The sequence below is a fragment of the Cygnus atratus genome, chromosome 2 (assembly GCF_013377495.2).
Source record: "Cygnus atratus isolate AKBS03 ecotype Queensland, Australia chromosome 2, CAtr_DNAZoo_HiC_assembly, whole genome shotgun sequence".
Classification (NCBI taxonomy): Eukaryota; Metazoa; Chordata; class Aves; order Anseriformes; family Anatidae; genus Cygnus; species Cygnus atratus.
The window spans coordinates 25,213,456-25,235,832 of record NC_066363.1 but is presented as its reverse complement, the minus strand read 5'-3'; the positions used below and the strand labels follow the sequence as shown (position 1 = coordinate 25,235,832).

Here is a 22,377-nt window from a genome sequence, read left to right as displayed (position 1 = left end):
AAATGGTTTGCAGCACTCCCTGTCATCATCAGCTAGGCCCAATTTAAACTTCAGGCTGACACAAATTCGTTTCAAGAGGCCTTAACCAAGAAGAGAAACATAAAGCAGTATGACTGTTCCAACAGGAATAAAAAGCACGAGAAGTAAAAATAAATAAATAAATAAATAAAAGTACAAGATTGTGCTATGGAGCAGCAGACAAGCTGGGAGAAGTGGGATCAGGCTGAGAGTCGTGTCATTGTGCTTTGGTATCTTGGCTGAGTTTCTAAGCAAAGTGACCAAGTAGTTAGTGAGTCATGGAAATTTCATTTCCATGGTTTTGATACACGCAGTTTAAAGCAGGTCACTTACAACAATCCTTGGAGAGAGCTCTAAAAAAAAAGATCAGTATAAATATAAGTAATTTTTTAAATGTTTATACCACTGAAAAACGTACCTGCCATATTCGTGAAAGCCCATGTTCCAATTTCTTTTTTATGTAGCTGCGGTCAAAACTGTTCTCCTCAGTTCCAATCACATTGCTGCCATCTGAAACTGAAGGTGGAAGGTGTTACAGATATTTCCAAAAGCCTCAAAACATATCCTAGTTTTTGACCGATAATGATTCTTCTGCCTTAGCTGTTATTATATCAGCCACTATGCAAACTCCAGGAGAGCTCCATCGCTCTAAACTTTTGAAAAGAAATAAATAGAGCACTTACAAATACGACATGCTAGTTCAGACTGAAGAGCTCCTGATTACCATTTCGTAAGGAAGATACCCATTCAATAATACCAAAATAAGATGAGAGAGTAACTGATACTTCAAATACAAAAGACAAAGTTCTTAGATATTCTAGCTTTGTAGACAAGAACCATAAAATTATGCATTTCAGGAGCATGACCTTTAACTTTTTCCCTCAGTAAATTCTGGCTGCAATTCTGAGGAAAACTAATTAAACTTTTTCCATGAACTATGCAAACAATATAGCATGCCTTTTTTTTTTAAAAAAAAAAACCTCTCACACTAATTTATGCTTATGTATGAAATAATCTGATAAGCATCTAATGAGATGTCTTTCACTCTTTAATTCTAAAAACTTCATTTCTACAGCACTGGATCACCTTCCAGAAAAGCATTATAATGCAGATAAACTTCCCCCGTGCATGGTCATCTCTGTCTCCACAGAGGTTATATGTTTTTACTGATATTTTAAAAAGGAGAAAGTAATATTTGACATGTAATTTTTGCCCATACAGTTGTGGTTACGCTTGCATTCTGTGATGGCACAGTGTCACATAATTTGCTTCACAGTCCAAGACTGGCCACAGGAATGCTCTTGTCTTTGTAAGACTATACATACAAATTCTCCACATGATTAAAAAGAAAAAAAAAAAAAAAAAAAAAACACCTGTGCTGCTCTCCTGGAGTCAGTAATTCTGACAAATGTATTTTCCAAGGCTGATTTATCATGGAAGATCAAAAAATATATGAACAGAAAGAATAACCCAACTAGAGGAACACTAAGCAGATTTATCCTTTCCAATTTTTATGAGGAAACAGAAAGAGCTATCTTAGTCACAGCATACTGTAGAAGTTTCTTCAACTTCTGCAGAGTGAAGCCAAGCCTAAAATAACCCATATCTTTGACCTGTTCTCAAGACAAAGATTGTAGTCCTTGTCCTCACTGAACTGCCATTTACAAGGGAATGGCTGGAGAGAAAGTCATACAGATACTATTGTTCAGCAACAATTCATGCAACCTCCTCTCCTAGTGCACTTGTGTTATGGCCAGTTATGCTAAGAGGTCCTGTTTCCAGTCTTTTAATGAACTGTGCTGCAGTTAATTTCACACATGCTAATACTTGAAGTTAGGATAACTTCCTTGAAAACCAAGGATATGACAAAGGTCTACAAGCATTTCCACTTTTTCCTTTGAGGAATTTGGAACAGGTGGCAGAATAATTTAATATTCATAATTTCAAGTAAAAAGAAGAATCTGAGGCTCGCAGGAGTTATTCTTCTAGATGTCTGATTTGAATACAGTAATATTTCAGGTTTCTCAGCATCTCTTTAAAATTAGTAAAGATAGCCTTCAGTCATAACAAAAGGTTTTTGTTTAATTTTTGCTAGGCAGAAGAAAAAAAAGAAAAAAAAGACATTCAAATCACTGTCATCTAGATTTATTCTTTAAATACCAAGTGGGACTTGCACTGAATTTATGCAGCATTATAAATGGAACGCTTTGAAATTTAAAATGGTTGAAATTAAATATACATCTTACATCAGTTTCTTCTTGCATTTCTGTTGATCTTTTATAGCTATTAAATTTGCTACCAACTTTCACCTCCAGGTTTATACCTGTGAAATCAGGAGTTTTAAATGCTATAGTGATCATTTTCTTGCTCTCTTACAACTCTTCTGTCAAATTATTGCCTCAGGAATACACATGAATTACACCACCATAACAATAAATTTCATGAAATGTGAAGACCCAGCCCAACAGTGCAGAAAAAAGCATTGCAACTTTTAAGTTTACTCCACTTTGAATGAAGACGACAAAATGATCTGCTGATGTCCCTTTGAAACTATTTTTCTCTCTGATACTGTACTACAAACACAGCACGTACTTTAAGCATGACCAACAGTGCAATGGAAATTTTTCCAGCAAGCAGGAATGAAAACCGATAAATTGTGTCAATTTGCTGTTCACTACATGAACAGGATAAAAAAAAAAAACAAACATAAGTAGCAATTTACTAAATATGACATGGAAGAAATTTCATGCTATAGAGTTTATACTTTCAGTTCACCAACTTTATCTTCAGTATGATTAAACAAATCCTACACATCAACAATTAATTCCGCCTTTCCAACACCGTATTAAAGAAGTTAGGTAAGTGTTATTATTCAGGATTCATAGAACTACCAGTACTATACATTTATACAGAGTATATTAGCATTTCCTGTATTACAAGATATACTAAAATACATCTCATGCTTTAAATATTTTCGTTTATGATTTAATTTATATCTAGAGATAATCATCCGTTTATTCCATTAAACTTCAAAAAAACTAATCCCCTATGGAACGGGTTACACTATAAATTAAGGAAATGCAAATTCTGAACTCACTTTCGGGGCATTTTGGACACACAGAAGAAATTCTTTACTCTGAGGGTGGTGAGGCACTGGCACAGGCTGCCCAGAGAAGCTGTGGATGCCCCATCCCTGGAGGTGTTCACGGCCAGTTAGATAAGGCCCTGAGCAACCTGATCTAGGGGGTGGCATCCCTGCACATGCCAGGGGAGGTGGAACTGGGTGATCTTTAAGGTCCCTTCTGACCTGAGCCATTATATGATTCTTCTGAACTGCCTCCATGATTCCTTCTGACATGCCATCACCTTCTATAGGAACTTTACTCTTTGGCTTGAGCGTGTATCATAGTTATTAAATTAATTAAATATTGAATGAGACTATGTACAGGTTTAATAATCAATACACCATGAGCAACAGTTTTTAGAAAGAAAGCAGACATTGGTAGATATTTATATTTCCTCTGAAATTAAATTGTACTTGTCACACTCCCTGTTGTGTGTTTTATGATTGCTGAGGTTTTTGAAAAAGTAATTCAGTAGCTTAAATAAATTCTAGTTGGACAGCACATTACAGCTAAGCCACAAAGTCTCCAGCAACTTAAAAACTAAGCGACAGAAAATTTAGTAAACTTGTAGTAGACATACCAAAACACTCCACCACCTGTTTTAGAAGCAATACATTTAAAATGACTCATACGATCAAATATACCACTTTATTATGCTTAGTGTTTCCTTCAAATTGTTTTGCGGTGCAAACAATTTCCTTTCTTCAGGAGTATCAAAAGCAACTACACTAAGGGGAACTATTTTTAAAATTACATATGGAGCTGAGCAAGTAGTCTACTGCAATAATTTTTCCATGTAATAAACTCTTTATGATACCTGCCTTATTTTACACTTCAAAGACTACAACAAAATCAAAACAAGAGACGTTTACTTTTAAAATAGCTTCAGAAAGATGCATTATTAAGAATGAAAAATTGACTAAAAATTTCTGCATCTCGAAGTATTTCATTTCTGAATATTAACTCTGAAATACTTAGAAAACTTTCATCAGAAATAACAGTTTCAATAAATCCGTATCAGATTCCACACAAAACAAGGACTCTGAATGAAATACTTGCAAAATTTTATCTCTAAATTTGAAGTAGGAAGACAATATTAATTAGTGTCAATTTCATTCTTTTTAAAACTTACAATCTGTAATTTATGAAAGAAATGCTGAATTTCAAATGCATTCTAGGAAGCACAGTCTTCCAACACCTCTTCTTTACTTCTACTTCCATTTTTTCCCCCTTTTTTCCTGACAGTCTAATGTAAAAGATACAAGTTTTAGGCAAATCAGGCAAGGAAGAATAATTGCAGCAGCAATCCTACACTCCTTGCCCTTTGACAGAAGTCTTTTTCTATGTGCAGATCAGTAAGAAATAAGCAATCCTACCTGATTCAAATAAATGGGAGTTTTGCATAAATCTCAATATTGTAAATTTCACACTATGCCCTCTGCCAAACAGAAGCATCTTGGATTGGTGGAGAAATAGATAAAGTCTGTTCTTAGACATTTTATATTAATATAAAGTACGTCCAGCAAAATGTACTCAGAGGACTGAGACCAACAGATACATGAAAGTTTTATGGTTCTGCCCTAAAAACACAAACTGAAGCAACAGTAACACAAAACAGAATAATACTACAAGATAAAATGTTTGCCTTTTCCTGTAAGGGTGTCAAGGAAATTGTGATTATATCTTAACACGCAGATGGCATGCAATACTCAAAAAATTGGATTTCCTGAAAATCATGACAGCTACTTATGACAGATTTATTTCCTACTGTTTCTGTCATGTTTCCTAGTACACAGTCCAGTATCCCAATCCACTATGTTTAATATGCAGTAAAAATTTCAATATTGATGAAAAAAATCAGAAATTTCACATTGCTCCCATATTAAAGGGTACACTGCTCATCTCCTCAAATTTTTTACTCATCTGCCACAGCTGACTTATTAGGCAATACTGTTTAAAATAAAACTGTTTATGACTGTAGTAATGGCAAATACACGTATTCATTAACACACCAAAAAAAGATTAATACCAATTTTTTTGTGGTTTTCAGTGTAAAGTCCTTATTGCACACTCTAAGTAATAATGCTGAAGACAGCAAGCCAAGATTACAAAGGTACCTAAATACGAATTAATGACTTGAGCACAAAAAAGAAGTTATTTCCAAATATCAGAAGTCTTCTTTCCAAAATAATTTACCGGAAGATACAGTTGCTGTCTCATCTTGATCATGATTCTCATGCCACTGCATTGTTCGGTAATAGCTGAGCATAACTTCCCAAAGGGCTTTACAGAGATCAGCAAGGCATGGAATGTAGCTGTCTGATGTAATATGCTATAGAAAAACAAAATAATATTGTGAAACTGTTACCAATCATGTTCATCTTTTGCAGAGGCAAAAAAAAACATAGAAAACCCTCCACATTCAAACAGCCCTGTTGCTGGACGCATATCAAAGTACCTGAGAGCTGACAAATGCCTGATGTCAGTCAGCTGATCAAGCACTGTCTAAAAACGCAGAGTTTATTTCTTAGTATCTTTTTTTGGAATTGACCAATCCAAAGGGATTGGCCATACCTCTTTAATTCATGGAACGGCAAAGTAAATACAGAAGTGAAGCTGTACAGTCAGCACATCTGACTAGGAAAGATGGGTGCAACCACTCCTGAGACATGCAGGCACCACTTCTGTTCAATAATATATTCGGACTTCAGTAATATATAGAAGCCATCCTGGCTGATGATCAAATGATGATCAAAGTGTATGCAGTAGAAATTTCTAAGATGAGATGTCAGGGAAAGTGATTAATTTGAGAAGGGCTCTTGCTGGGTAAAGAGAAGAGTATAAAATTGCTCATCTGAGTGGGAATGGTAAGTCACCTTTGCCTCACCTGCTGTGAAGACACTGGAATTTTGAAGTGTTGGTCTCCTATTTGTATCCTATGATTTACTTCTTTAAATTTTAGATGATGCGTATGCTAACAATGAAGTGCTAAGATATAATTCCATCAAAATCAGTATTAAGTTGAAAATAACCAATCTTTCAATTAGCCTATGAGATGTATTAAGAAACTACTATAGCTGCAGGGTTATTTTAATAACTGAGTACTTCCTTATATAAAGGACACCTACAACAGAGGAAAAATTCTGATTAAAAAGTATACATTTATGCAAGAATCACATACTGTACAGAGGTCTTTGTACTGTAACTTCTGAAACTTGGTGTCTGTGTTTCCTGCACACAGCTCCACATATCCAAGAACTACTTGAAACACAGTGTTGTGAATGGCTTGAGTGAAGTGCATATGTAATTGGTCCATTGCTGTCTGAAAGAAAAGGAAAAGCAAAAATCAAGTAGTAAAATTCAATTTGTCATATGGCAGAGATTTCAAATTTCAGCCTTTTTCAGTACTGAACACTGGAGATTGGAAGCATGAACTCCAATATCTGTTTTTCAAACATCTAACATAGGACTTACCTCACAATATTACTATATTGTCATGTAAAAGAGTTCACGTATTACCAGGAAAAACAGTTTCCCCTTCCATCCTCCCTGTATAACTCGCCAGTTTTCTGATGTTATCACTACTAAATTATAATTTTATATAATACATTCATTTATTCACTCACCATCCCAGTCATTGACAGATATGCCCAAAAGCAATGGGTTGAGATCAGTACTATTTTTCCCACTGGAAACGCTTTCAACTAAAAGAAAAATAATGCCTTTGCAATTAAAAAAAGTAAAACAACAGAGCCTTGAATACATCCTCTTGGTGCACTGAGTTCTTCCTTGCACAAAATAATGTAGGGAACCAGTAACAAGAAGTGTTGCAGAAAGCTTTCACATCATATCAATAAATTTCTCCTTACTAAACCCTAATTCAATTTTTTTTTTTTGCAATAAAAGCAAAATGTGAAGTTTATTTAAGAAGAAAAAACAACAAAAGAATACTTTTTCCAGAAAAAAAAAAGAATCATTGAATGGCTTGGGTTGGAATGGACCTGAAAGTCTGTTTTATGAATTATCCCATTTATCATTTGTTCAGAAACTGTACATAACATTAGTCTACTTCGGACACAGAATTTTCTTGCTGTTTCAAGATAAGCTAATAATCAATATATATGGTATAAATGATGAAAAATTATTTCATGTACTAGAAGGAAAATTATCAGATCCTGTGGATTTGAAAACACTGTTTTGCTACTTGCTTTCTGGCATTCTTCAGTACTGACCAAAGCTGAGAACTTCATTAGCACTGTAAGAAATGAATAAGAGACACTGACTTTATCCAGTCACAAATAGCCAATCTTTTGCAGCTAGTCTTAACTTGAATTAGTCAAAAAAATAAAAAGTAAAATGGCAATTGAAAACATGAAAAGTATTGAAGATACTGAAACTTCTTGCCATTTTGTTTAATGAAAAGGGGCCAAAATGGGAGGGATTTCAATGATGCAACTGAATTGGTTTCAGGACAATTTCAAAACTCATACTTCAACAATAATAAAAAAAAAGTAGAAAACAAGTTACTCTACCATAAAGCAAATAAAGCAAAATTGTGCAGTAAGAAATAATAACTGCTCTTTTGTTTTGTTCAGAAACTTAATTCCTTTCCAACAAAAATCTGCCTTTCTCAACCTATCATGCACTAGACTTTGCAGCAGTGAATGCGCTATGCCTGCTTTTAAGCCTTCTCATTTTGTAAATAAAGAAATTGAATACAAAGAAATAACAAAGGAAAAGTCTAACAACTAATATTCTTCCCTAATGTTAAGTTGCAATCATTAAGTACTCCGATAATTCTGCACAATGTCATGCAGCAGAAAAGAAATCAATTTCTGTTCTATAGCAAAGCTATACTGTTTTAACGGTCAAGCCAAGGAAAAAAGAACCCGACTTTGCTAGAAAGGTTCTAATTAGAAAGAAACAAAGAACAAACAAAAATTTAAGAACAAAACCAAAAACGGCATCCTAATGTCAGCCTCGCTACGGAACATTGGGAAACAACGTTTAAAAAAAAAAAAAAAAAAGAAAAGAAAAAAAATTTAACATAGAATGGACTTCTTCTCATCCTGTATTCAGCAGGAGACAGGCACTCTGATGTGACTGCCAGCAGCTAACGCCTTCTGGAAGAATCTCTTCTCTAAACCAGAATATTATTGTTACACTGGCACTGTCATGTTCAGCATCCCTATGTTACGAAAACTGATCACTGATGAGAACTGCCTGCATGACTATCTCCTCTCCTTTTGTCATGCCTTGTGTCACTTTTTGCTGCCAAAAAAATTATCTCCTCGCATCTTCATTCCTGTCACATTCAAGTACTATAAGATGGGAATGCATATATACAAGGTGCAGGTTGTGCATAGCTCAGTATCATGGACATAGCTATAAAAAAAATAGCACTCACATGTCAAGGTATAATTTCTAATGCATAAAACATTACATAAGGAGGTGAAATATGGAATTGCTAGTTATACCACATCCCAAAACCTATGTGTTATGGCATTACATGGCTTACCTTTAGCAATTAGTGTTAAAATAATGGAGCCTTTGTAAGCGAGATTCATCAGCATTAGGATAATCAATTTCTGCCCCAGTACACAAAGCTCCACATTGTTACACCACCGTTCTTCATGACTTACTCAGAACACAAATACTAACCTGTGTTTTTCCAAGCAGCCTGTAAGCTTGCTGAACCTTTGTGTAATGACTTATATCGAAGTTCTTGCATATCTTGGAGAGCGCTACATCCAATTGTTCCTGTATAAATGAAGGCACAAAAATGTGTTAAATATTTAATATAAGCAATATACTTGGTTTGTTTTAGCAAGTGAGGAAAATAAGTGTATTTAAAGAATGCTGATAATGACGCTTGTAATACAGACAAGACTGGACTATTTCAGGTGGCGTATCTTGCCACATGCAGCAGCACTTCAGTCTGAAATTTGTGTCAGACAACTGGCTTCACCATCTCCAAAAACAAGTACAGCAAAAAGTACTTTACGCCGCTGAAGTCAAATTCAAAGTGATGTTTACTTTGTGAAGGCTTAGCACCCCAATATCAGAGAGCTTGGATTTCTAATTCGGTCTACTCCCACTCCTAAGAAAAACCCAGATCTGGGGAAAAAATGAAAGGGCTCCATAGGTTTTTCAGCTCAAGCAATTCAATTACAGACTACTTATCCTACGACTACAATCTATTAAATGAAATTCACATTTTCTGACATAAATATTTCATTGTGAAATAAGTCATTTATGAAGCACTATACTGGCATAATGACCAGAAATAAAGAAGAAAGTACAAACACACATCAACACACAGTTACTAGTTCTGTCATCAGAGCAATGTCTGGACAAACGTAGTGAACAGCTTAACAATAAATGAAGCCCGCTTTTTATGTGCACTAAATGAAAAGATGTAACAGGATCATATACTTAATAATTAACTAATAAGCTTTCCAAGATTTTGACTGTGAAACTTAATAACATAATTTTCACTTAGACTCTAATATATTCTGAGATACACAGCCTCTCTCATTATTTTCAATCAACAATGCAAGAAAACAGGTCACAAATCAATAATTTATGCAGCTAACAGATAGCTTCTCTCCTTACTAGTCACTTCAATTCTTATTAATTAAGAGCAATGCAACCTTACTCTTGCAAATCAAAATAAAAGGATTGTTTAGTCCCTATATACTTTTACTCATTCCACTCGAAAGTTTTCATGAAATATTTAATTAGCCACAAAATATTTATAGATTTTGATCCCAAAGATTTGTGTTGTTTTTGTTTTAATGGTGTTTCTTTTTTTTTGAAAAAAAAAAAAAAGATTAATATTTTCCTTAAGCACAAAAAAGGAGGATAGAGTAAAATCAAGAACTCTGCATTTTTTTCCTATGCAAAATGGTAAAAGTACAAGCAACCTAAACATTCAGATATTTCTCAAAGTGGAATTTCTCAATATGGAATTTCAACCACATACTGATATTAAAAAACAAGAAGTTTTTTTTTTCCTTTTCCTATTTCACGCGAAACAGCTTTACAGACAAAGAAACAGGGATATCAAATTGACCGTGAACAGAACAAAAACACAGAGTACATTAATTTTTCAGCTAGATTTTTCCAGGGTCTTTTCCCATATAGCCACCTTGTATTTTTTGTAACATTGTCTTTGCTTTCATGCTGTTAAAAACTAGTGGAGGGAAAAAAAAAAAAAAAAAAAAGAATGAGATGAACAGAGGCATTTGACTATCGAGAAGAGTCATTATTAAAGTAGTAATTATTGGAATATGTTTTAAATAAAATAAATAAATAAATAGGAAACTTGAATACAATTCTTTATCTAGCTATGAATCGCTTACGCCAACCAACATGTCGCATCTTTCCAGATTTTGCTGGATTTATTCTGCAAAGCTGTTACTGGGAGGAAGTAAAGATGCGTGTCCCCTTTTAAGCAATTTCAGTGTTTGTTCACAAGGAATAAATGGTATCCTCTGAACGTAACAGGAATTAAATCTGAGTGATCTTAAGTAAAGATTAATGACTGGACTAAGTGAGAGTGAGATGAAAACAGTCATCTCGTTAGCTCTTTAGGACCAGACATGCTCTGAATAGATGCATATAGCAGGAAAAGAGTAAAACAATACAGAAAAGCTTTGCAAAAAAGTAAATTTACAAAAGGCATAAATGAAGAAAAGGTAACAAAGTTCTAATTGTACATGGAATTAAATAACAAGGTACAATAATACTTGCTCTAATCTTACTTTCCAAAGAGCAAATGATCAGAGAGAGGTGTAGAGAACTGCTGGAACAGCAAATTCAGTTTTCTGATATGCATTACATACATAGAGATTACATGCACTACATATACATTATACATATCTACACTGTTAGACTTCCGACAAAAGCTTGCCAAGCTCCAGCTCAAAATCACTTACTAATGGAGTTAAAAGAATTCCTTTTGTTCCTATTGTTCACAAAACCCTTTTTTTGAATCCTTTTTTTGCCATCAATTTCCAGCAAGAAACCCACTATTTTGTATTTGCTTTTGTTATACTGTCTACCAACTTAAACTAATGTTAGTTGTATCTTTCTCGGCTATTTAAGTCTTACTTGCTATGCCTTAGCATTGGCCCTACCCAGCAGTTTCCAGTTTGCTGACCACTAAAATTTCCAGTGAAACTGTCATCTCTCATATATATTATCCAAACCTATTGGCATGCCACTCTTGGTTATTTTTCACAACTCTTTAGGACAAGTTAAAGAATTCACAGCAGTTCATGGACTGAAAACCACCGTGTATATTCATCACACAGGGAGCATACCTTTGCTCCAGTACTTCTAATATGATGTATCTATTTCATTGATTGATTTACCGCTTGAGTTGGCACAATTAGCAAGCTGGCATGATAGACTTGATACCATATTATAAAGCATTTAAGTAGATTTCAGCACAAAAGGCTACATGAATAGCAATGGCTACAGTATTCCAAAGATTACATTTGAAAGAAACATGCACATTCAGTAATTACTAACAGCAGTGCATTTTAGAAAGCTCTAGTATCTAGAGGTTAACAACTAATATACACTACGCAAATATAATCATTCTTACCTCTATTTGTTCCAAAGTATCTTGCAGTTTTGAATTTAACTCGCTATAAATGAAAGAAAAAAAGTTTAAAATCAAACTACTGGTCATATTAACAGTGTGTTCTTAACACTTCAAATTAAAGTATCTGTTACAGAAGCAAATTATTCCAGCTTTATAATGCAACAGTGTTAAGAGAGCCCAGACAAGACCTCATCCTGCTGGGATTTACCCAAGTATTCAGAGATATTCCCAACCCCACAGAAACTTGTGCTCTAAACATTTTGATTCAGCACTCTGCTCTACTACAGCAATACAGAAACAAAAAGATCAGGGCAGTCAAGTCTTTGCAAACTGTGGTATAGAACCTTTTACCCATTGCTCAGGAACCCCTCATAGAAACACTATTGGAAAAATGTTTAAATTTTTAAGAAAAGTCAGAACTTAAGCTTACATAACGCTCAGAAAATCTCTTTAAGACCATCAGTTCACTTGTCTGAGCTGTACTTGGTATAGAAAGATTAACCAAAAAAAGCTACCATAAGAGAAACTATTTTGGACAAAGAAAGGCACAACTGCTGCTCTCTAACAATTAGCTTTTAAAATTTTGGAATACCAACCAAAAAAAATAAACAAGAAGTGGCTAATATGTTTTTGGTTTTGTTTGGGAGGGTCAAGAAAACAAAGACATAGGCAGGATATTCTCTTCAGCATAGAAAGCATGGAGTTCTGATGGGATAATCACCTTACCTAATTTAAGACAACTTACTTCTGTACTCCGAACCTTTTCCTAAGGGGCCTACATTAACTATCAAAAGATAGATTCTAGCTTCCTTATCTAGTTCTCTCCACTGAAATGACATGCTCATCACCCCTCCTTTTTCAGTTCTGTTAGATAACCTGGACAGAGCACCTTCCAAAGAAAGGTTTAAATAGAAAATAAAAATTAAGAGAAAGAGCTGTCATTGAACACTAAGATCAAGCAGCCACTAATTCTTTGTTGTTTATCCATATTTAATAAGCCTCCAGACAGAAAAGCCTTCTTAACAATTTCATGCTACGTCATCGCCTGCTGGAGTTTAGGAGAATTTCCTATTACTCTAGTCCTTTTATCTAGCAAGAAGAGATTAGAACAAGAGTAAGAATCTTGCTCTATGCACAGAAACCCTCCTGTCCCTCTTTAGAGCTAGGTACAGCACAGACCCCCAAGGTACAAAAATCTTTTTGGTTTATATGTTGAAATTAACCGGTCTAAAATGCAGAAGCTGTTGACATCAGCAAAAATGATTTAATGCACAGGCAGCCTTTGCACAGACTGAACAAATCAAGCAACCGTACTGATATAAGCCCTATTAAAAACTCACAAATCCCCTAATAGTAACAGGTACCGCAGAAACACCAGGGATTCTTCTCAAATAAATGTCACGAACACGCTGCTGCTAGGTAGCACTTACCTTTTCTAATTAACTTAAAAATACACATGGATTTTATTTTTTTTTTTTTTACCTCAGCCAGGCAAATGACATGCTCACACACATGAAGAACTTGCTCAACTACTGCAATGTAGGGCTGAAAAACTTCTTGGGCTCCTGAAACCAATTCCTGACTGTTGCAGTTGACCACATTTGACTAATTTCAGCTGTATACCAGTACCAATCCTCATGAAAACTATGTTTCCACTATCCCACTATGCCTTACTACTAATGTCAGGCAAGCCTCAGTTCGTAACCACCTGCTAACACAGGAGGCAGATTAGGGACCAGAGCCCTCATGTCACAAATCCCAGCAAATCTCCCAAGATCTGAGCCATTCTAGAAGGGTGTATGTTCTCTGTCTCTTGGGAGAGGAATTCAAAGGACCTTGATCCACATGCAGCACAACCAAGGTAAGACCAGCAATGTTTTCTACCTGTACTGTTTAGAGCAAATTCTGTGACATCGCTGTCTTCCCAATGAAGCAAGGGCTCAAGCAAGAATTTCAAATACACAGATTTGCAGTTTATTTGTTCAATGAGGCAAAGACATATGCAAGTGTTTGCAAGAACACATCCCATGTTTATACCAACCAATCTTGGAGAAGGAAGTGCAATCACAAGATTTCGTATGAAATGTAACTTTGATCAAGTATTGAACTGAAAATGTAGAAATGCAGCATCCAGCTAAAACTGCCTATGTTTTCTAGGCCACAATTACTAAGATAATGCTTGGACATAATGGCTACAAGATTATTATGAAAGCCCATCTACCATAATTGAGACTTTATGAATTAAATGAATGCCCTGAATTAAAAAACATATTAAAAGTATTTTTCACATCCTCATCCACAGAAATCTAAATTAGCATATTTTTAGAAGGTACATCTCCTGTGATATAATAGAAAGAACATTTAGACCCAAATGCAATAGACAGAGTGGTCCTATTATCTGACACTAGAGTTTTCTAAGGGTTTTTGAAGGGAGTCTGTTCCCATCGTAAGTAATCAACGAGCAAAAGGCAGATGACTGATTTCTATTTATAAACAAAAATGAATCACGTAATGCAAGCATGGAATGAAACACAAGCACTGATCTGCTTCCCTTGGAAGAAGATAATGGAGAACAAAGGTAAAAAATAGAAGTCCAGCCTACTATTTTAAAGGAGGATGAGCAGTCACTCTTAAAGAGGTCAGGAAAGCTGCAGTGCTTGTCTCTTCAGACTACACACACAGCAAATTAAAATATATATATACATACACACACACACACACACTCCATATAAAGGTTTAAATCCTCTGCTGATTAATAAGAGCTACATCTAACTCCTACTACCTAGCAAGAAAAATCTGAAGGAATGCACTGATTCTTGTCACATGGACAAATGAAAGTGATCCTGTGAAAATTTCATGGTAAGGTACAGAGGTGATTACCTACAGATCTTTATGAGAGCTAAATATGTTTTAAATGTCAGCGCTTGTCTGACTTCTTGATAAACTGTTTCTGCTGTGGTCCCAAACAAAAATGTAAGAGATCTAGCCTAATCCCTGCTAGCAAGATGTTACTCCATACAATACATATTCTTTGGGATTTCAGGAAGTAAAACTGCACAATGATGAAAATATATGCTCTGAGGCTGAGATTTACTGTTAAAAATGTCCTACTCTCACAATCCCAACAAAAATAAGCTCAGAAAAAAAAAAACAATCTCAGAATAAAGAAGCAGTCCTGATTTTTCTATCATCATTCTTTCTTTCAAGAAACTGTCTTCCTGGATGCAAGTATATCCTTTTGAGTGCAACAACAAAGTAAATCCTCAAAACTATTTGTCACGTATCTTGTCAGTATGCTAACAGATTTAAAATAGTATGATTTTTGCAGTTAAATATTCCAAATGGCAAAAATATAAACTGTTAGTTTAAGTTTAAAATTTTGCTATAGTGAACATAATGCAGTGGAAATTAAAATTGAAACTGCAATAAAAGCTTGAAGTGATTCAGAATTAAACTAAACTTTTTATATAATTGTTGTGGTTTAGCCCGGCTGGCAGCCAAACACCACACAGCCGTTCGCTCACCCTCCCCCCTCCCTCTCCGGGATGGGGGAGAGAAACGGGAAAGTGAAGCCTGTGAGTTGAGATAAGGACAGTTTATTAAGACAGGGAAAATAATAACAATAATAATAACAATAATAATAATAATAGTAATAATGTGTACAAAGTGATGCACAATGCAATTGCTCACCACCCGCTGACCGATGCCCAGCCTATCCCCGAGCAGCCGGCCCCCCACCCCGGCTAGCCACCCCTATATATTGTTGATTTACCCCTTTGGCCAGTTTGGGTCAGCTGTCCTGGGTCTGTCCCCTCCCAGCTCCTGCTGCACCCCCAGCCTGCTCGCTAGCAGGACAGAGCGAGAAGCTGAAAAGTCCTTGGCTTGGTGTAAGCATTGCTCTACAACAATTAAAACATCAGCATGTTATCAGCGCTCTTCTCATCCTAATCCAAAACATAGCACCCTGCCAGCTACTAGGAGGAAAATTAACTCTGTCCTACCTGAAACCAGGACAATAATTTACATAAAACAAAATTTAACTTAAAGAAACTAGGTAAATAACCTGAATCTCAAAAGCACATGTTTTTGCAGATGAGTACTCTGAAGAGCCAAAGAAATCAAGCTGCCTTTTCAAGCTGAATAAATTTTCTTTTCCAAAAGAAGAAAAATGCAGGAGATACACAGAATAGATTAGACGAGCCATAGAGCATCGAAAAGAACAATATACTAAGGAGAGCTTCCTGAACAACGAAGACACTATAGATGACACCCAGGTGTGGAAGACTCTATAGAATCCATCTCTCCATTTCTCTCTAGAACGTAGAGTCAAGCAGAGCAAAACTTGCTCAGGAGCCATCTTGCATCTTGACAACCTAACTGTGAAGTAGTGAGTGAAACCATGAAGTGAGTGAAACCATGAAGCCACTTCTCATTCAAATAAATAATTGTTGAGTGGTGAGTGAATATTTTTCACTCACCACTATATATGGAAGGGATTCAAAATTTTAAAAGCTTGTGGGTTTTTTGTTTTGTTTTGTTTGTTTTTGTTGGTTTTTTTTTTGGGGGGGGAGGTAAAAGAGGGGAGTTGTATCAAGTAATGTAGGCTAATTTTGGCTGTATAGTTGATTTATATCCACGTACAAGTTTTATGGAACTAAAAAGAAAACAAAAACTAGCTTTTCAATGTGATACTTCAAAAATAGAGAGAGGCTTATTTCCAGGCAGAATTTCTGACTTCATACACTTTTTAGTTGCATCTTCAGATCCTTAAACAACCATACCTCAAAAGCAGACCTAAACTGAAATCAAGCATTATGGGTAATTATTCTGAAGTTGCAACAAACCGTGCATTTATAGGACAGAAGGAGGCAAAGTGTATATATTCAGAGATTTTAGTCCTGCTAAGTCAAGGAGCATTCTGGCAGGAGTTCAAACAATGTCAGAATTTTACCTATAAATTTAAAACTCTAAAAATAGCACAAAAAGAAAATCCAGGTAATCTAATGATCTTCTCCATAGATGAAATATCAAAAATCACCTTATTTTTCTCCTTTATTGTCCTACCTGTTATGACTTTGAACTTGACGTTCACCCAATTCTTCTTTTCTTGCATAAAAAGCAATGGAAAACATCAAGTCTTTTTAAGCAAGGAACTGCAGATATGTGAATTAGTTCTGGTTCTGAAAGCAATTTCTCCACAACAGCATGAAGCTCGGTACTTGCTACTTTCATCACCAAGAATCAGGGTAAGTTACCCTTCCAAAACCATCTCGCTGAAGGCAAATAATTCCAGAATATAAGCTTCCCTATTAAAAATTAACCCAAGTGTGTCTAGGCTGCAGGTTGTAGCACAGTCCTAACTCAGTCTTAGCTGAAACTTTATCCGCTAACTTTCTACCACAATTCCAAAACAATGGCACAGTCCAGGTGGAGATTATATCGTGTTAAGATTGTGATAACCTAGTAGTAGGGATGGGGACGGGGACACAACAATGCTGAAGATGTTTATGTTTTTATAAATGTCTCAACTTTACTTTTCTAAGGAGAAAATTAAATTTAAATCAAAATTGATCTAGAGAATCAGAATTAATCATCACTGTTTTATACCATTTACAAATACTATCCGGAAGCTGAGATCAGCACAATGTCACCTCACCTTATACAACTGTAGTGTTTGAAAGTGCTGGCAGCTTTCTGGCATTCCAAGCACAGCTGAATAGCTCCTGGATAGTCCTCTTCCTTGGGATAAAACAGAATAGAAAGCTAATTTGACTTTTGAAGCAAAAACCGCAACACCCATTTTTACACACTTATGTATAAAGACAAAGAACAAGATACTTCACCTCTTACACCTGTACAGTATCAAGTTGGAGAAAACTATTGAGGGTCTATTGCAGAAATTAATTTGCAAGCAGTTTAGAGTTATAAACAGGCAACATGTTAGCAAGATCCAAAAACACTGCATGTATTACATTATCTTATGCAAATGACTTGTTTGTTTACTCACAGATTCATACAAAACATAGCAGAAAGCTCTTATTACGAAACAAATAACATTTTCCCAGTTAATTTTCAAACCTTTGTTAATACAATACAATCTATTCGTGAGCAGGGGAAGAGGTAAGTTCAGGCACTAGTAAGCTGCAGCCATAACTTACAAAACCAACAAAGAGACAACAGAGACACACCAATATTAAGCACGAATAAACACATTCTATTTACTTTGACACATTTGATAACTAATTAGTAACGAATTTAAGACAAATGGTTCACAGAAGGCCCCAGGACAAAAAAAAAAAAATACTTTGGGGAGGAAAAAAAAACATATATAATTTATAAGAAGAATTTCCAATAGACAGAAAAAAAATCAGTCAGAAAGTATATGAAGACGCCAGGACAAAAACAAAACGAAACCGCACACAAGAACGTACAACCCCAAGATCTCGTCAACAGTGTCTTGGCTATGATTATTATTTTTGTATCCTATTAGGTATGAGGCCATTAGATGAGTTCCTTTTTCTTGAAGAAAGGAAAATCCCTTTCAGTAGCCAAGAGCTTTCCCTTTTTTCCTAATTTACATTCATTATATTACGTGCTTCAGAGGGCTCAAATGCAAAGCTGCTAATGAATTTTCATTGACTGAAGAGCAAAAACACATGGGCAATTTATATTTAGCTATTACCGTAAAGAAGTTTCTCAAATAAAACTGTTTTTAACAGCAGCATTCTAATGTAGATTAAGTTTAGCTATTAAAAAAAAATGCTTTATCCACTAGATGATGATAAAACAATACACTGGCTTAAAATAATTGCTGCAATTACAGTTCTTTGCGTCTTTCTCCATTGGAAACCTGGCTCCATTAAGTCTACCAGGGCTGTAAAGCAGCAAGTTCCATGCTCTCATCTCCTCATCACAAATTGCTAAGCCTGCTTGAGTAACACATATTACTGATGTATTCCAGATGTGGCTCACCCCCTTCTGTTTCTGTCACTCCTGTTTTAGTTGGGAACCCTGCTTAAATGTTCATCTCTGTATGGCTACTATGTCTATTTTATATATGTGCGTATGTATGTGTGTATATATATACATGTATAAAACTCATATATTCCAACCTACTAACTTCCTCTCAGAGTAAAGACAGTGAAATAGCTAATACCTGGGATACAGTATTTGGGAGAAGACAGTCAACACAGTTCTAAGACTCCTGTTAGCCAGAAAGAGCACTTTTAGCAGGTAAATGTTTAAAGATCACTGACAAATCTGACATTAGGGTCTGTGTGCAGATGCAACACCCACACCTCTGTCTCAAGACAACTCCTACCAGCAGCGAAGATCTGATTTCCTGTGCAATACAACACAGCACAGAAATAAATAGCTAATAAAAAGCTAATAAAAACCTAAGCTTATTGAGCAGAAAATAACATTGGTGCAGCCTCAGGTGAATTAATACGTTCTTGCTTGATAAAGAATAACAAAGTGTGAGACCAGGTGTATTATCCAAGATGGAATTAAAGAATCTTAAGAGTTAAAATTAGTAAGATTCAATCTCCAAATTTAGTAACTAGGGATTATCATAATGACGTTCTATCCAACCTCAGCTAAAAATAATCAGCAAGCTACCAAGTCAAAATAGTTACACGACATGATCAAAATATATCTGTCAATAAACTCTTCAATGTGACTTTCACACAATTTAAACACCTGAAGACAAGATCTTATTTTTGCCCTGCACAGTACCTACCACATTTTAGGCAATATATATACACACCTTAACAGCAGAATTTTCACCGTCATGGCCTGCGTGCTACAACTTTTTCTACAATTGACTATTAAAAAGTCAAGCCACTAAATAAGGAGGGAAGCTCCACCACTTCGAAATAAAATACTAAGTAGGAAGGCCATATATAAATGTGTAAAATAATATACCAGCAGAAGTACTTTATCCAGACCAGGTATATCAAGAACCAGCTAAACCTCACTTGCTTTTTTAATTCCAAGTATGAAGCTAAAGCCAGAAAAGGAGTATAAGCAGAGGTGTAGGGAGGAGAGTGAAGACAGAACTCTCACTGAACTAACTCAAGTCTAAGTTCTGAAACTAAGTTCTGAAGGATTGAGTCTTTGATAGAAAATACTGCCCTGTCCTCCTCCATAGGGGCTGTCTAATTTGGTATGAAGTATTTCTCACAACATTTAAAACAAGAACAAAAATACTATTTCACAACAAACACTCATCATAGCCTGTTCACAAAATGAAGGAAGGAAGGGACAAAATTAAGATGACTGACAGAAATAGAATAGCTTCAAGATACAATAGTCTGGGAGGGACTTACCTCTAGCATCTCACTTAAGCGTACATCAGTTCTTTGCTAAAAAGAGAAAGAAAACAGTGATAACTACGAAGAAATGAAAAAAGTATTTTGCTATTGACTGAAAAAAATCTTCACATACCAGTGTTTTTATTGTTCTCAGAGACTTTAGCAGTCCAATAAGCAACTGTCGTTTCCTTTGATTTGCAAGAAGTCCCAAACTAGTTTGTGTGAATCCCTCCTTTGCAATATTCAGGTGTCTGTAGAAGTAAACAATGAACACAAAAATCTTCCATAATATATAACATAAGGCTTATTTCAAATAAATGCTAGCATGCACATCATCAGACATGCTAGAAAACAAAACTGCAAGCATTGTTAGGGAAATCCTGAGACTGAGATGACAGCGTGTTTTAGTTTAAGACGGCAGGCAGCTAAGCACCACACAGTCATCCACTCTCCCCACCACCTCCCCTAGTGGCACGGGGGAGAGAATTAGGGGGAGGGAAGTAAAAGCTTGTGGGCTGAGATAAAAGTTTAATAAGACAGAAAAGAAAGAGAAATAATAATAATAACAGTAATATATACAAAGCAAGTGATGCACGGTACAATTGCTCACCACCCGCCGACTAATACCCAGCCCATCCCCAGGCAGTGGTCCCCCCACCCTGGCCAGCCACCCCCTATTAATTGTTCAGCACAACGCCACATGGTGTGGGACATCCATTTGGCCAGCCTGGGCCAGCTGTCCTGGCTGTGTCCCCTTCCAGCTTCTGGTGCAACCCCAGCCTCCTTGCTGGCAGGACGGCACGAGAAACTGAAAAGTCCTTGACTTACTTTAGGCACTGCTCTGCAATAACTAAAACATCGGTGTGTTATCAGCATTATTCTCATCCTAAACCCAAAACACAGCACCGTACCAACTTCTAAGAGGAAAATTTACTCTATCTTAGCCAAACCCAGGACACACACCAACAGACTATTTAGAAGGTATGTTATCCCTTCTGCAGAACTTGTCTGTGGATCAGTGGTATATCCCAAAAGGTATCTGTTTAAACAGAACTTCCAATTAACAGTGAAAGCTGGAAGAAAAAAAAAAAAAAGCAACCAGTACGTTTTAGTACATTTACTATTGCTAATTCCACTCAGCACATAAACAGGAAATATCAGCAAGCGACCCCCTGGGTTTACAAATGTCTTTTTAAATCCCTTTTTCCCCTTTTCAATTTCTACCATTACTTAAGCAAGTTACCTTCTTCCGTTTGCACAAATAACAGCCGCTAATTGAAGACCAGTCTGTAATGATGTAACACGTTCAAGTTCCTACAGAGACAACAGGTTAAATAAACACGCAAGTTAAAGTTCTGCTACCTACCAGCAAAGACTAGCAATTAGGTTTTATCTTGAGATGTTATAACTACTTTTTAGAGTTCCTTTATATATTACTTGTTTCATCTTTTTATATATGCTAAACACTGGTATGTAACATTAAAACAAGCTATCTTAAAATACAATTCTCCTTTGAAGAAAGATACTTGAAATACATTTTCATTGCCTTGAGAGCCTCTTCATTTATATACTCCACATGCAGCCTAAGAGTCTGTATATGATTAACAGAATACCCCGTAGCATAACAATCAGGGACAGAAATACAGATTAATTTGCATTAATATGCCAAAGGGTAACAAAAACAAAACAAAACAGAAAAAGAAAAACATGTTTCACATACCATTCACACATTTCACATTTTCTTGCTTAGAAACATTTGCATTCTAAAAATTTAATAAATGTCATTTCATAACGAACGCTAATTGTATCCGGTTGAATTTCAGCTGAAAACTCTTCAGCACAAGCAACCTGAATTTAGCTTGATTTTGACTTTGTGAAGTGCCTAGCATAATCTCAAATTCGTCAAAAAAAAAATGTTTTTCATGTACATATTCCTTTTGTTAGGAACAGCACTGCAGAACAGCGAGCATTCTCTCCACTCTTAAATTTATTTTTTTTAAATACTCCTCATTATTTAAAAACATATTGAGTGCTTTCCATGGGAAGAAGGAAGATTTTCACTTTGAAAATTAAATTTATTTTGAAGACATGGCAAGTGAAAATAAGTTTAAAATTCAGTTCAGTTTAAGATCATCTCTTGGTCGGTCAGTCAAGAAAGATGTATCACACTCTCTCCAGCTGCTTAACCAAAATAGAATTACAGTAATGGCTCATATGACAATGCTTTCTTCAGGATTCATAAAGTATGACCCATCTTAACCAGGAAGATGCAGAACAACCTCAAACAGATATTCTGAAAGTCTGG

At 35.6% G+C, this 22,377-nt stretch overlaps 1 protein-coding gene across 1 annotated transcript in view; it reads right to left on the bottom strand.

Moving 5' to 3' along the window:
• Positions 1-22,377, bottom strand: part of VPS50 (VPS50 subunit of EARP/GARPII complex) — an 81,071-nt gene that overhangs the window by 42,933 nt on the left and 15,761 nt on the right. The window contains exons 6-14 of the mRNA XM_035545247.2: positions 21,316-21,386; positions 20,206-20,323; positions 20,088-20,123; positions 17,414-17,496; positions 11,758-11,800; positions 8,805-8,903; positions 6,325-6,465; positions 5,340-5,475; positions 437-534 (exon numbers count right to left, since the gene is read on the bottom strand). Coding sequence (XP_035401140.1) covers positions 437-534; positions 5,340-5,475; positions 6,325-6,465; positions 8,805-8,903; positions 11,758-11,800; positions 17,414-17,496; positions 20,088-20,123; positions 20,206-20,323; positions 21,316-21,386 — 825 coding nt within the window. The remainder of the gene's footprint in view (positions 1-436; positions 535-5,339; positions 5,476-6,324; positions 6,466-8,804; positions 8,904-11,757; positions 11,801-17,413; positions 17,497-20,087; positions 20,124-20,205; positions 20,324-21,315; positions 21,387-22,377) is intronic.